The sequence below is a fragment of the Populus alba genome, chromosome 8 (assembly GCF_005239225.2).
Source record: "Populus alba chromosome 8, ASM523922v2, whole genome shotgun sequence".
Classification (NCBI taxonomy): Eukaryota; Viridiplantae; Streptophyta; class Magnoliopsida; order Malpighiales; family Salicaceae; genus Populus; species Populus alba.
Window position 1 is genome coordinate 8,719,632 of NC_133291.1, and position 12,129 is coordinate 8,731,760.

General features: G+C 34.5%; 3 protein-coding genes across 3 annotated transcripts; 1 reads left to right on the top strand and 2 right to left on the bottom strand.

The window, feature by feature from the left end:
* Window positions 1-1,519: 1,519 nt before the first annotated feature.
* Window positions 1,520-3,207, bottom strand: LOC118039846 (serine carboxypeptidase-like 50). The gene has a single exon (XM_035046651.2). The coding sequence runs from the start codon at window positions 3,051-3,053 to the stop codon at window positions 1,728-1,730; it is 1,326 nt and encodes a 441-aa protein (XP_034902542.2). The 5' UTR covers window positions 3,054-3,207; the 3' UTR covers window positions 1,520-1,727.
* Window positions 3,208-5,737: 2,530 nt separating this feature from the next.
* Window positions 5,738-7,419, bottom strand: LOC140955894 (serine carboxypeptidase-like 50). The gene has a single exon (XM_073411095.1). It carries the CDS (start codon window positions 7,278-7,280, stop codon window positions 5,955-5,957), a length of 1,326 nt encoding a protein of 441 aa, XP_073267196.1. The 5' UTR covers window positions 7,281-7,419; the 3' UTR covers window positions 5,738-5,954.
* Window positions 7,420-8,507: 1,088 nt separating this feature from the next.
* On the top strand, window positions 8,508-10,872 carry LOC118039845 (uncharacterized). Its single transcript, XM_035046650.2, has 5 exons — window positions 8,508-8,685; window positions 8,787-8,932; window positions 9,339-9,420; window positions 9,533-9,649; window positions 10,571-10,872. Exons 2-5 carry the CDS (start codon window positions 8,808-8,810, stop codon window positions 10,619-10,621), a joined length of 375 nt encoding a protein of 124 aa, XP_034902541.1. The 5' UTR covers window positions 8,508-8,685; window positions 8,787-8,807; the 3' UTR covers window positions 10,622-10,872.
* Window positions 10,873-12,129: the final 1,257 nt, after the last annotated feature.

Here is a 12,129-nt window from a genome sequence, read left to right on the forward strand (position 1 = left end):
TTCTATTGATTTCTTGTATTGTTTTTTTTTTTAATGGTTTAGCATATTTTTAACAATTCTTTATGATTTTTTTAATTTAAATAATTTTTTTTTCTTAGTTTACGAATAAGATTTTAACATTTTTTTTTAATATTGGGAGGCATTTGTTTTTGTGTAGCCCTACTCAGAAAAAAAAATTCTTTGATTTTGTTCAATCACTTCTCTAAAGTATTTTATTATTGTTTTATCAAATAAAATTTTATTTCTAATAAAAAAATTTATTACATAGAATTGAGTTTATGATCCATGTTTAAAGATTAAATATTTATTTTTACATTCATTTTTAAAAAAATTCAATTTGATATTTGGTTAAATATTATATAATTTTTACTTGATTTTTCCATTAAATGATAATATTTTTTCCTAACATGCATATTCTTGCATAATATTTTTTTTTATTTGATTTTATCCAATCACTATATATTTTTATTATTATTTTATTAGGTAAAAAATTAATTTATTAAATACAATTAGTAATATAATCTATGTTATAAGATCAAATATTTTAAACTATATATATTTCTTAATTTTTCTAGTTTAGATCTAAGTTATCAACAACAATTTTTTTGAAAAACTAAATCTAATGCTACATTTTGAAATTTTAAGTGAATTAGCTAGTTTTATTGAACAAATAAAAAAGAAAATAAATTACAATTAACGTTTTGAAACTCACGTTTTGCTGTTCAAGAAAAAAAATTCCACACCCCCTGCTTTTTACAACACGCATCTCGACTAGGGTTTGGAGGGCAATTCTGTTCAAGCAAAAACGTGGGTAGTGCTAGAGGCGTCTAGGGTTTGAGTCATCGCATCAATTTCTTTTCGATTTGATATTTTTTCTAAGAGGGCTGAGGCAAAAGGGGGGAGCAAGATATATCTATCAATTTTAGAATTGGATGTTGCTATGAGGAACTTTGGGGAAATATTTGGTCATGTGGGGGAAACTTAGATTTGGGATGAAATAAGCGTGTAGATTTTTCAGGTCTCTGTATAATGCCAGCTAAGAAGGGAACATGGGATGTAAATGATGAAACCGTGATTGCAAATGGAGTTATAGCCAGCTACGTTCTGGCCTTCAACTTTCAGTTGCTTGATGGAGAAGAGTTATGTTCGGCATTGTTAACTAAGACCATGGATTGATTGCCCCCTGGCTGGATATTCTTTCCACTTACCAGTGAAAGGGAAATGTTGCACAAGCAGTAGGGACTTGGGATGGAATGATTTGAAGTCTACAAATGGAGTTGCAAAATAGTCTTGAGGGTAACAATATTCGGTGGATGGATCTTGCCTCTAAAACTATAAAAATGAAGTGGTTTTCAAAGTCAATATGCTACTGAGCGATGCTATAGAGATACCATACCAGTTACATGTATGGTGAATTTCCCAGGAGCCATGAGATTTCAAATGGTAAAAGGTGAAGTGTCTGATGACCATCTGTCGCGTCTACAGAAGCATCTATGGATGGTAGAATGGATAGAGGAAATTGGATAAAATGTTATTTCAGTCTTGTCTCCTCTGAATAACGTGTTAATTTAAATAAAAACAAGATCCAGCAGATACAATCCCATCATGTTATTCAAATAAAAACATCGTTTGGATAGTGCGTGATAGATGAAAACGAAGCGTGGGATTTGTTCATTGCAATGTCTGACACGAAACCCTCTCCTTGCAACAGTAGCAGCTTACTGATTTCAGAGCTCCCCTTCCACATTAGCAAAGACCCCATTTTCCAGGACCCAATCCTCTATCATAGCCTGAGAATTCACTGCTTGGTCAGCAGGCACAAGATGCCCAGCCCCCAACACCACAGAATTGCTAAAACTTCTCCACTTCTGCACATACCCAGCAAGCACACCATTTACTTTCCACACCTTTCTCTCAGCCATCAAATACTTCCCTATCCCTTCCCATTTCATTGTCTTGACCCAAGCCTCTGTTGAAACCACTCCATCTCTCAAATCAAAATGCCCTTGATACAACAACACGTTACTCTTCTTAACCAAGAATTCCACCATATACTTAACGCTCTTCATTACATCTCCATGCAATGCTTCCCCCACCGTGTCAATACATTCCTCAAAAACTATAGATTCATTTGCCTTCAATGCATTCTTCACTTCGGCTAGTTGCATCAATTTAGTTACCAATTCTGTTTCGTAGGGCACCTTCCGAGTGAAGTCATACAAAGTGGCTAGCCCTGTCATGTTTTGCAACAAATCCAAGACCCTACTTCTTGCATCTGTTGCCTCACTCCAATTTCCCATTTTAACCAACTTAACGGCCTCCCTTTGAGCTTCTTGCAGTTCACCCTTTTGTTTCTCATTGATCAATCCAGAAAAGTAAGCATTCAGGGCATGAGTTTTGACTTGTGTCACCGGATCCGTTAACCCATTACCTATAGCAACACCTTTCAGATTCACTTGTTTCGCCACAGGCAGCTTCGTATTCTTCTTCAAAATGTAATACCCGATTGCAGGAACATACTTTCCTGCATAACTCTCTCCGGTTATATAAATCGGGCGAGTCTTGAACACTGGGTCTAGTTTAATAAACTCAGAGATGGCGGCGAAGAGATGCTCAGCAACAGTGTGTTGATCTCTTGGTATCTCTTCAGGGCTCGAAGCGATACTAAATCCGGTCCCTATTGGGTTATCGATGAAAATGAGGCCAAAAATACGGTTCCAGGAGCCTAAATTGGGCTGAAGAGCAGGGTGTTCGTTGTCTTGCGAATCGACAACGCGATAAGGGCCAAGTTCAAGGAAGTTTCCAATCATGGAGGAGCAGCCAGGGCCACCTTGGAGCCAGATGAGAAGTGGGGTTTGGGAAAGAGGTGAAGTCGGTTTTTGAGCCTCGTAAAACGTGTAGAAAATAGCTGAGTTGGTTTCGGGTTTGACAGGGACATAACCTGATTTTGTGGGGAGAGCTTCGTGTGGAAAAATAGAGGTGGGTGTTGATGATGTAGCTGAAGGATGGTGGAGGAAGAGGAAGAAGAGGAAGATGACTGTCGTTGACTCCATTAGCGAAGGAGGATTGAGTTAGCGGAGAATTGTTGATCTTTTGTTGTTTACGTTTGTCTGATCTGGTGGCTTTGATACATGTGGTGACCAAAGAATCTTCGGTATCGCGTGGAGGGAGAAGTACGATGACAATAATGTCTTGAACAAGGCTGATTAACTGTAAAGAGCATCTCCGAGGGAAAGATGCTATTTGAAGAGTAAAATAGTATTTTGAATTCAATAAATATGGTTTTTTTTAGAAAAAAAAAAACTATTTTAAGAATAATTGTATTAAAATGAAAGAAATAAATATTTTATTTTTTTAATGAATTTGATGTTATTTTTTTTTACATAGTTATATTTAATTGGTTTATTTTTTGTTGGTTTTGGTTTTTTTTGAGAAATATATAAAAATAGTATTTTTAAAAGAGAAAATGTATTTTAACATTTTATTTATATTTTTTTTGGAGTATGTAAAATTATTATTAAAAAATTAAAATAATATTTTTTTTATTTTTATTCAGCACACCCCTTGTACCTGCTCAGGGAGGGATTAGCTTTTTGCTTTTTAAAAGCTAGAGATTTATGTTAACACCAAATATATTGGTCTGAGATATCCACGATTTTTTTATGGTCGTTATTAAATATTTTTTCATAGAATTTTAAGAATGCATATCTGGTATATTAGAGTAAATATATTCCACTAATACTTTTTTTCGAAATATTTTAAAAGCCAGCAGTATTGCCAGTTTATTTCATTGCATAAAATTTTATTAGTTAAATGGATCAATTATTTATACATTTAACCAATAAGAATATTTTAATAACATGTTTTTCCTTATCATTTTTTTATGAATTTTATCCTTATACAACTTTTTTATGCATACTATCTTCTATGATGTATTTCGCAAATTATTTTAGAGACTTGATCGAAATCAAGTGCATATAGTCTCTATTTTCTATAGTTTAGTACCCAATTTATCAATATTATTGTCCATGCTTTCACATTTTACTCTGAATTTATTATCCCTTTTCTTTTCTTTTCATCTTGGTAGTCCAATCTTTTTTTTTTTATCAATTGCATCTTCTGTGGCCAGGCCTGTATATTTGAGCTTTTTTTTTTTGCATGTATATTTATTAGTTCTTTTTTTCCTTTTAATCTTAAAATTCAATGCTAGACTTCTACTAATTTCTTGTATTGCTTATATATATATGGTTTAGCATAATTTTTAACAATTCTTTATGATTTTTTTAATTTAACATAATTTATTTTTTTCTTAGTTTACAAATAAGATTTTAACAATTTTTTTTAATATTGGGAGGCATTTTTTTTTTGTGTACCCCTACTCAAAAAATAAAAATTCTTTGATTTTGTTCAATCACTTCTCTAAAGTATTTTATTATTGTTTCATTAAATAAAATTTTAGTTTCAATAAACAAATTTATTACTTAGAATTGAGTTTATGACCCATGTTTAAAGATTAAATATTTATTTTTACATTCATTTTAAAAAACTTTCAATTCTATATTTGGTTAAATATTATATAATTTTTACTTGATTTTTTCATAAAATGATAATATTTTTCCTAACATGTACATTCTGGCATAATATTTTTTTATTTAATTTTATCCAATCGCTATCTATTATTATTATTATTTTATTAGATAATTAATCTTAATAAAAAAAGTTATTAAACATAGTGAGTAATATGATTTATGTTACGAGATCAAATATTTTAAACTATATATATTTTCTTAATTTTTTCTAGATTAGATTTAAGTTATCAAAAAACATTTTTTTTCAAAAACTAAATTTAATTCTACATTTTGAAATTTTAAGTGAATTAACTAGTTTTATTGAACAAATAAAAAAGAAAATAAATTATAATTAACGTTTTGAAACTCACGTTTTGCTGTTCAAGAAAAACAAATTCCACACCCCCTGCTTTTTACAACACGCATCTCGACTAGGGTTTGGAGGGCAATTCTGTTCAAGCAAAAACGTGGGTAGTGCTAGAGGCGTCTAGGGTTTGAGTCATCGCATCAATTTCTTTCGATTTGATATTTTTTCTAAGAGGGCTGAGGAAAAAGGGGGGAGCAAGATATATCTATCAATTTTAGAATTGGATGTTGCTATGAGGAACTTCGGGGAAATATTTGGTCATGTGGGGGAAACTTAGATTTGGGATGAAATAAGCGTGTAGATTTCTCAGGTCTCTGTATAATGCCAGCTAAGAAGGGAACATGGGATGTAAATGATGAAACCGTGATTGCAAATGGAGTTATAGCCAGCTACGTTCTGGCCTTCAACTTTCAGTTGCTTGATGGAGAAGAGTTATGTTCGGCATTGTTAACTAAGACCATGGATTGATTGCCCCCTGGCTGGATATTCTTTCCACTTACCAGTGAAAGGGAAATGTTGCACAAGCAGTAGGGACTTGGGATGGAATGATTTGAAGTCTACAAATGCAGTTGCAAAATAGTCTTGAGGTTAACAATATTCGGTGGATGGATCTTGCCTCTGAAACTATAAAAATGAAGTGGTTTTCAAAGTCAATATGCTACTGAGCGATGCTATAGAGATACCATACCAGTTACATGTATGGTGAATTTCCCAGGAACCTTGAGATTTCATAAGGTAAAAGGTGAAGTGTCTGATGACCATCTGTCGAGTCTACAGAAGCATATATGGATGGTAGAATGGATAGAGGAAATTGGATATAATGTTATTTCAGTCTTATCTCCTCTGAATAACGTGTTAATTTAAATAAAAACAAGATCCAGCAGATACAATCCCATCATGTTATTCAAATAAAAACATCATTTGGATAGTGCGTGATAGATGAAAACGAAGCGTGGGATTTGTTCATTGCAATGTCTGACACGAAACCCTCTCCTTGCAACAGTAGCAGCTTACTGATTTCAGAGCTCCCCTTCCACATTAGAAAAGAGCCCCCTTTCCAGGACCCAATCCTCTATCATAGCCTGAGAATTCACTGCTTGGTCAGCAGGCACAAGATGCCCAGCCCCTAACACCACAACATTGCTAAAACTCCTCCACTTCTGCACATACCCAGCAAGCACACCATTTACTTTCCACACCTTCCTCTCAGCCATCAAATACTTCCCTATCCCTTCCCATTTCATTGTCTTGACCCAAGCCTCTGTTGAAAACACTCCATCTCTCAAATCAAGATGCCCTTGATACAACAACACGTTACTCTTCTTAACCAAGAATTCCACCATATACTTAACGCTCTTCATTACATCTCCATGCAATGCTTCCCCCACCGTGTCACTACATTCCTCAAAAACTATAGATTCATTTGCCTTCAATGCATTCTTCACTTCGGCTAGTTGCATCAATTTAGTTACCAATTTTGTTTTGTAGGGCACTTTCCTAGTGAAGTCATTCAAAGTGGCTAGTCCTGTCACGTGTCGCAACATATTCAAGACCCTACTTCTTGCATCTGTTGCCTCACTCCAATTTCCCATTCTAACCAACTTAACTGCCTCCCTTTGAGCTTCTTCCAATTCACCCTTTTGTCTCTCATTGATCAATCCAGAAAAGTAAGCATTCAGGGCATGAGTTTTGACTTGTGTCACCGGATCCGTTACCCCATTACCTATAGCAACACCCTTCAGATTCACCTGTTTCGCCACAGGCAGCTTCGTATTCTTCTTCAAAATGTAATATCCAATTGCAGGAACATACTTTCCTGCATAACTCTCTCCGGTTATATAAATCGGGCGAGTCTTGAACACTGGGTCTAGTTTAATAAACTCAGAGATGGCGGCGAAGAGATGCTCAGCAACAGTGTGTTGATCTCTTGGTATCTCTTCAGGGCTCGAAGCGATACTAAATCCGGTCCCTATTGGATTATCGATGAAAATTAGGCCAAAAATACGGTTCCAGGAGCCTAAACTGGGCTGAAGAGCAGGGTGTTCGTTGTCTTGCGAATCGACAACGCGATAAGGGCCAAGTTCAAGGAAGTTTCCAATCATGGAGGAGCAGCCAGGGCCACCTTGGAGCCAGATGAGAAGTGGGGTTTGGGAAAGAGGTGAAGTCGGTTTTTGAGCCTCGTAAAACGTGTAGAAAATAGCTGAGTTGGTTTTGGGTTTGACAGGGACATAACCTGATTTTGTGGGGAGAGCTTCGTTTGGAAAAATAGAGGTGGGTGTTGATGATGTAGCTGAAGGATGGTGGAGGAAGAGGAGGAAGAGGAAAATGACTGTTGTTGACTCCATTAGCGAAGGAGGACTAGGTTACCGGGGAATTATTGATCTTTTGTTGTTTGGGTTTGTCTGATCTGGCGGCTTTGATACATGTGGTGACAAAATAATCTTAGGTGCCGTGTGGAGGGAGAAGTACGATGACAATAATGTCTTGAACAAAGCTGATTAACTTTTAAGTAGGGATTAGCTTTTGCTTTTTAAATGCTCGAGATTTATGTTAACACACGAGCTAATAAATATATTAGTTTGAGACATCCACGATTTTGTGATGATCGTTATTAAATACTTTTTCATATGATTTTAAGAATGCATATCTGGTATATTAGAGTAAATATATTTTCTTAGTTTAGTACCCAATTTATCAATATTATTGTACATGCTATAACATTTTTGTGTCAGGATCATGTACTTGGGTTTTTTTTTCATCTATACTTTTAGTTTTTTTTTTCCTTTTAATTACATCATTTAATATCAAGTTTATGTTGATTTCTTGTATTTTTTATGTTTAGCATATTTTTAACTATTTTTTTATGATTTATTTTTAATGTAACATGATTTTTTTTTTTAGTTTGCAAATAAGGTTTTAACATTTTTTTTTAATATTGGAAGGCATTTTTTTATGTAGCCCTGCTAAAAAAAAAATCTTCTATTTTGTTCAATCACTTCTCTTTTCTAAAGTTTTTTATTATAGTTTAATTAAATAAAATATTAATTTTAAAAAATAAATTTATTACATAGAATAAAGTTTATCATCCATGTTTAAAGATCAAATATGTACTTTTATATTTATTTCTTAATTTTTTTTAATCTGATATTTGATTAAATATCATATAATTTCAACATAAAATAATAATAATTTTTTTCTAACATGTGCGTTAGTGCATGATATTTTTTTTATCCAATTCTATCAAATCACTTTTCATGTGTATATTTATTTATACTATAAAAAAATCCTAATAAATAAAGTTATTAAATACAATTAGAAATATGAGCCACATTACAAAATAAAACATCTTAAATTATATCTATCTTTTAATTTTTTTATAGTTCTAGTTTAGATTTAAGTTATAACCAATATTTTTTTCATTCATTAGCATATATGGTTTCTTATTTATTTAATTAAATATAAGCATCAATTTTTCAATTTAAAAATTAGATTTTTTTTATAAGAAAGAAAGACCAGTAAAAACAGTTGGAAAAGCCTAAATATATATATATATATATTTTTTAAAACAGGTGGCCACCATGACATGCTGGAGTGTTGAACGTCTGATTCAAACACGGTAAAAAAGGAAGAAGAGAACTGGTAATATATGCTAGAGTGTCAAATACCATGAACAAGCACTGCATCCTATTACTTCTACAAATATCGATCAATTCACACTAATTGAAGCTGCCTATCGTTTTCGGGCAACTCGTAAGTCCTCTTGTCTAAAAACTATGATGTCAGACCATGCATGCGAGGTGTTCGATTAAACGCTTCAATTGGTTATTCCTTGACTACATTTCGTGTCTCAGGTTCGCCTTCCAGTATAACCGATGATGATGATGCTCTATGATGGATTCAAAGAAATAATAAAGATTCAAAAGCTTCGCAGAGTCGTTTCTTATACTGGTTTCTATTGCTTTGTTGCCGTCATGAGCTATGCCTATACAACCAATACGTGAGTCAATTACTCTTTCACTCAAGTCTTAAACGTCTATGTTTTGATTTCTACTTATGTTTTCTGGTTCTTTTTTTCTGGTGGGTTGTTGCATTGAATTTTATTTTCTTGGGTTTCTTGTTTTTCTAATTTCTTCGATGGGTTTATAGTTATGGTTTTTGGTCTTTCTATTTGTTGGGTTTCTTGTTTTTGTATTGTAATTCTAAAAATTCTATAGTTGGCCCTTGATATTTCAAACTCATTTTGGTTTTCTGTTTTTTATCTGAGATTAATCTGTACATTTTGGTGCTAGAGTAGAGACTAGAGCTTGGCAATCTAGGGCAAGCAACACACACACACACACATATATCAGGACCTTGATTCTAATGCTGTGTCTTCTGGTGGATTCTTTTTTTGGGCGTTGTAGAACTAGAGCTGGATATTCTAGAGGTGACCAATTCTATGCAGCGTATCCTGCTGGAACGGAGCTTTTAACCGACGCCACTAAGGTCTGTGATCAACAATTGCTGTTAAGTAACTTTTGTTGTTTTACATGGGCATTTATCCTTGATTCAGATGTAAGAATTTTTAAACATGCTGTTTGATTTTTGTTGGTGTTAGTTATATAAAGCTGCACTTGGCAATTGCTTTGAAGCAGAGGAGTGGGGTCCAATTGAGTTCTCCATCATGGCCAAGCACTTTGAACGTCAGGGGAAATCGCCATATGCTTATCATGCAGTAAGTTTCATGATGCTCGTAATTGAATCTACTTCCCCTCATTTGTATATTCAGTATTGTGTTTGAGAGTTTAATTCCTTATTACATTGATATATTGTACAGTTTCTGCAAATTGATCATCATTAATGACCATTGCAAGATTGGAGTCTCATCAATATGCATTAATTGTGAAATTTTTAGATTGTGTCGTGCTTCCAAAATCCTGAAACTAATTTTGTTGTGTGATGTGGACTCTCTTACATTCTTCCTTAAAATACTATGCAAAAGAATGCACACCATGACCATGCAATTGTTTGTGGCTGATAAGATTGTCAAGATTTATTCTAAAAAAATACTGTATTATATTAGAAGTCTTTGTTTTTGGAGTCAGATAGTTCAGAAAGGGCCAAGATAGAGCCTCGTCTACTATACCCTGCACATGTCTTTTGGATAATCATGACTGCATATTCTAATATCAGCAATGCTTAATGGATTAGTGAATTTAGTTTGGCATTCTTGATAATGGCACTTCATTTGGTAGTCAGGAAAGCAGGACAATATGTATCATGATGTTAAAACCCCAAGAATATACTTATATCCTGGTTGTAAGCCATTTAAGTGTCTTGCCCTTTAATAGGTGATAAAGATAAAGAATGCAATGCTATTGAACAGAATTTCTTTTCTCCAGCATTTATCTTGATTTAGCCTTTAAGTTGCATAAGGGCGAGTGTGAATTAGTCTTACAAATTTGGCATGTTAAATGCTGTGGGAGGGTCTCTCTCTGCGTGTATGTGTGTGCGTGTGAGCTACCAATTACAAGAAACTGGAATTAAGCCACCTGATTATTCATTTACACCTCTCTCTCTCTCTAGGTGTGATTTTTTTTGGTGAACTGAAGTTCCCATGCCCTTACTCGATGCGTATGTTTTTATGTTCTTGCAGCAATATATGGCACACCTTCTTTCCCATGGACAGTTTGATGGAAGTGGCTAGAGTTGGGAACTCTACACTGCTACCAAAATGAGAGAACGACTATTGGAATTTCTGTCATGGGATGCCATGATTGATAAAAATTTATTTCCTTTTTTGTGTTTTAAATGGAGCAATTGTAGAGTTGCTTAAGTGGTCCATGTTTTATTTATTATATGTCACATTCCAATCAGGTAGCATTTTGTTAAATTTCGAATAGATGCTTCATCTTGTCTATTCATTCTCTAGAACTAGCCTCCTGGCACTCATTGGTATGCCTTCGGATGTCATTGTTGCCTTCTCCTTCTCCTTTTGGTGGGGGAGAAGGGATATTTTAATTCAGTTCACAAATTTTGCGGGAGAGAATCGAATATTCTCCTTTTTCAGCTAGATATATCTGGAAGAATGACAGGTCGCATTGAGATTGCAATTACTAGAGAAATAAATGCTACCCCTTTTATACTGCGTAGCACCATCAGCCCTTGGACTGACCCTGGCATCAGACCTGCTACTGATGTATAACCAGTATCCACCAAGGTTGCAAGGAAGAATGTGTTTTCTGGATGGCTGCTTAAGGGATTGTAAGGTCTACACGATCACCATCTTGAAAGAGCTTCGTAGGGAAGAAGGTTTATGTAGAGGATACGGCCAAATCACCGGTTTTTCCAGTTCCCTAGAAGTGAAACTGCTGTCAGTTATGTGCAGTAATAGAACTACCCTGTGAGTTCAAGGACAAGAAAGGTTAAAAGTCCTCCAGGGGTTCTGTCTCCTTAGCAACACAATATGCGAGCTCTTCAATGCAATGGTTGATGCTGTTATGGCACCCTAATCAACTCTACAGGTAAAACTTCATCATTCTCTATTTGTGGAAAACCATCGAGGAAACAACATATGCTAAGATCAGTCATCTGAGAAGGCCTGTTACCTCTTAGCGACCGGAAAAGAAAGAGTTTGATGTAATTAGCTTTGCTTGACTAAATCATATGCTTACCGCCATTAAAAAAAAATAAAAAAAGTAGCCCAATATGAAACTGATATCAAGAGATATTTGAGGTAACGATTTAATGGAAGAAAACCAAGGAAAGGAGCACGCACCCTCTGCTAGCTAATCATAGGACCTGAGACCCAGTAAATGCAAGGGTCTTAGTTGAAATTGTTATAATATAATTAATAAAAGTAAAATCAAACAAATGGAAGGCCCTTGAGCGATGTAAATGAAGAAAGCACATAAACGACAAGTCTGGTCGCATACTTTCTTGCAGGCAACGGTAGCAAATTTGACTAGTTCTTGAGCCTGTTGATATTGTCGTGCCATTTTCATGTTGTTTAGCCATGTTTTTACCAACCAAAAAGCTACTTGTCAATGTCACGAAAGTATTGCCATGACCATGATTCTGAAACATTGTTCTTTGTATTCTGAAACATCAGTTAAACATCCTCTGAAACGAGAAGTATATTATCCTTAAAACAATTTTAGGTTTGCCAAAATCAATCTTTATATTTACTTCCTTTTGCACTGGGCAAGATAGGCT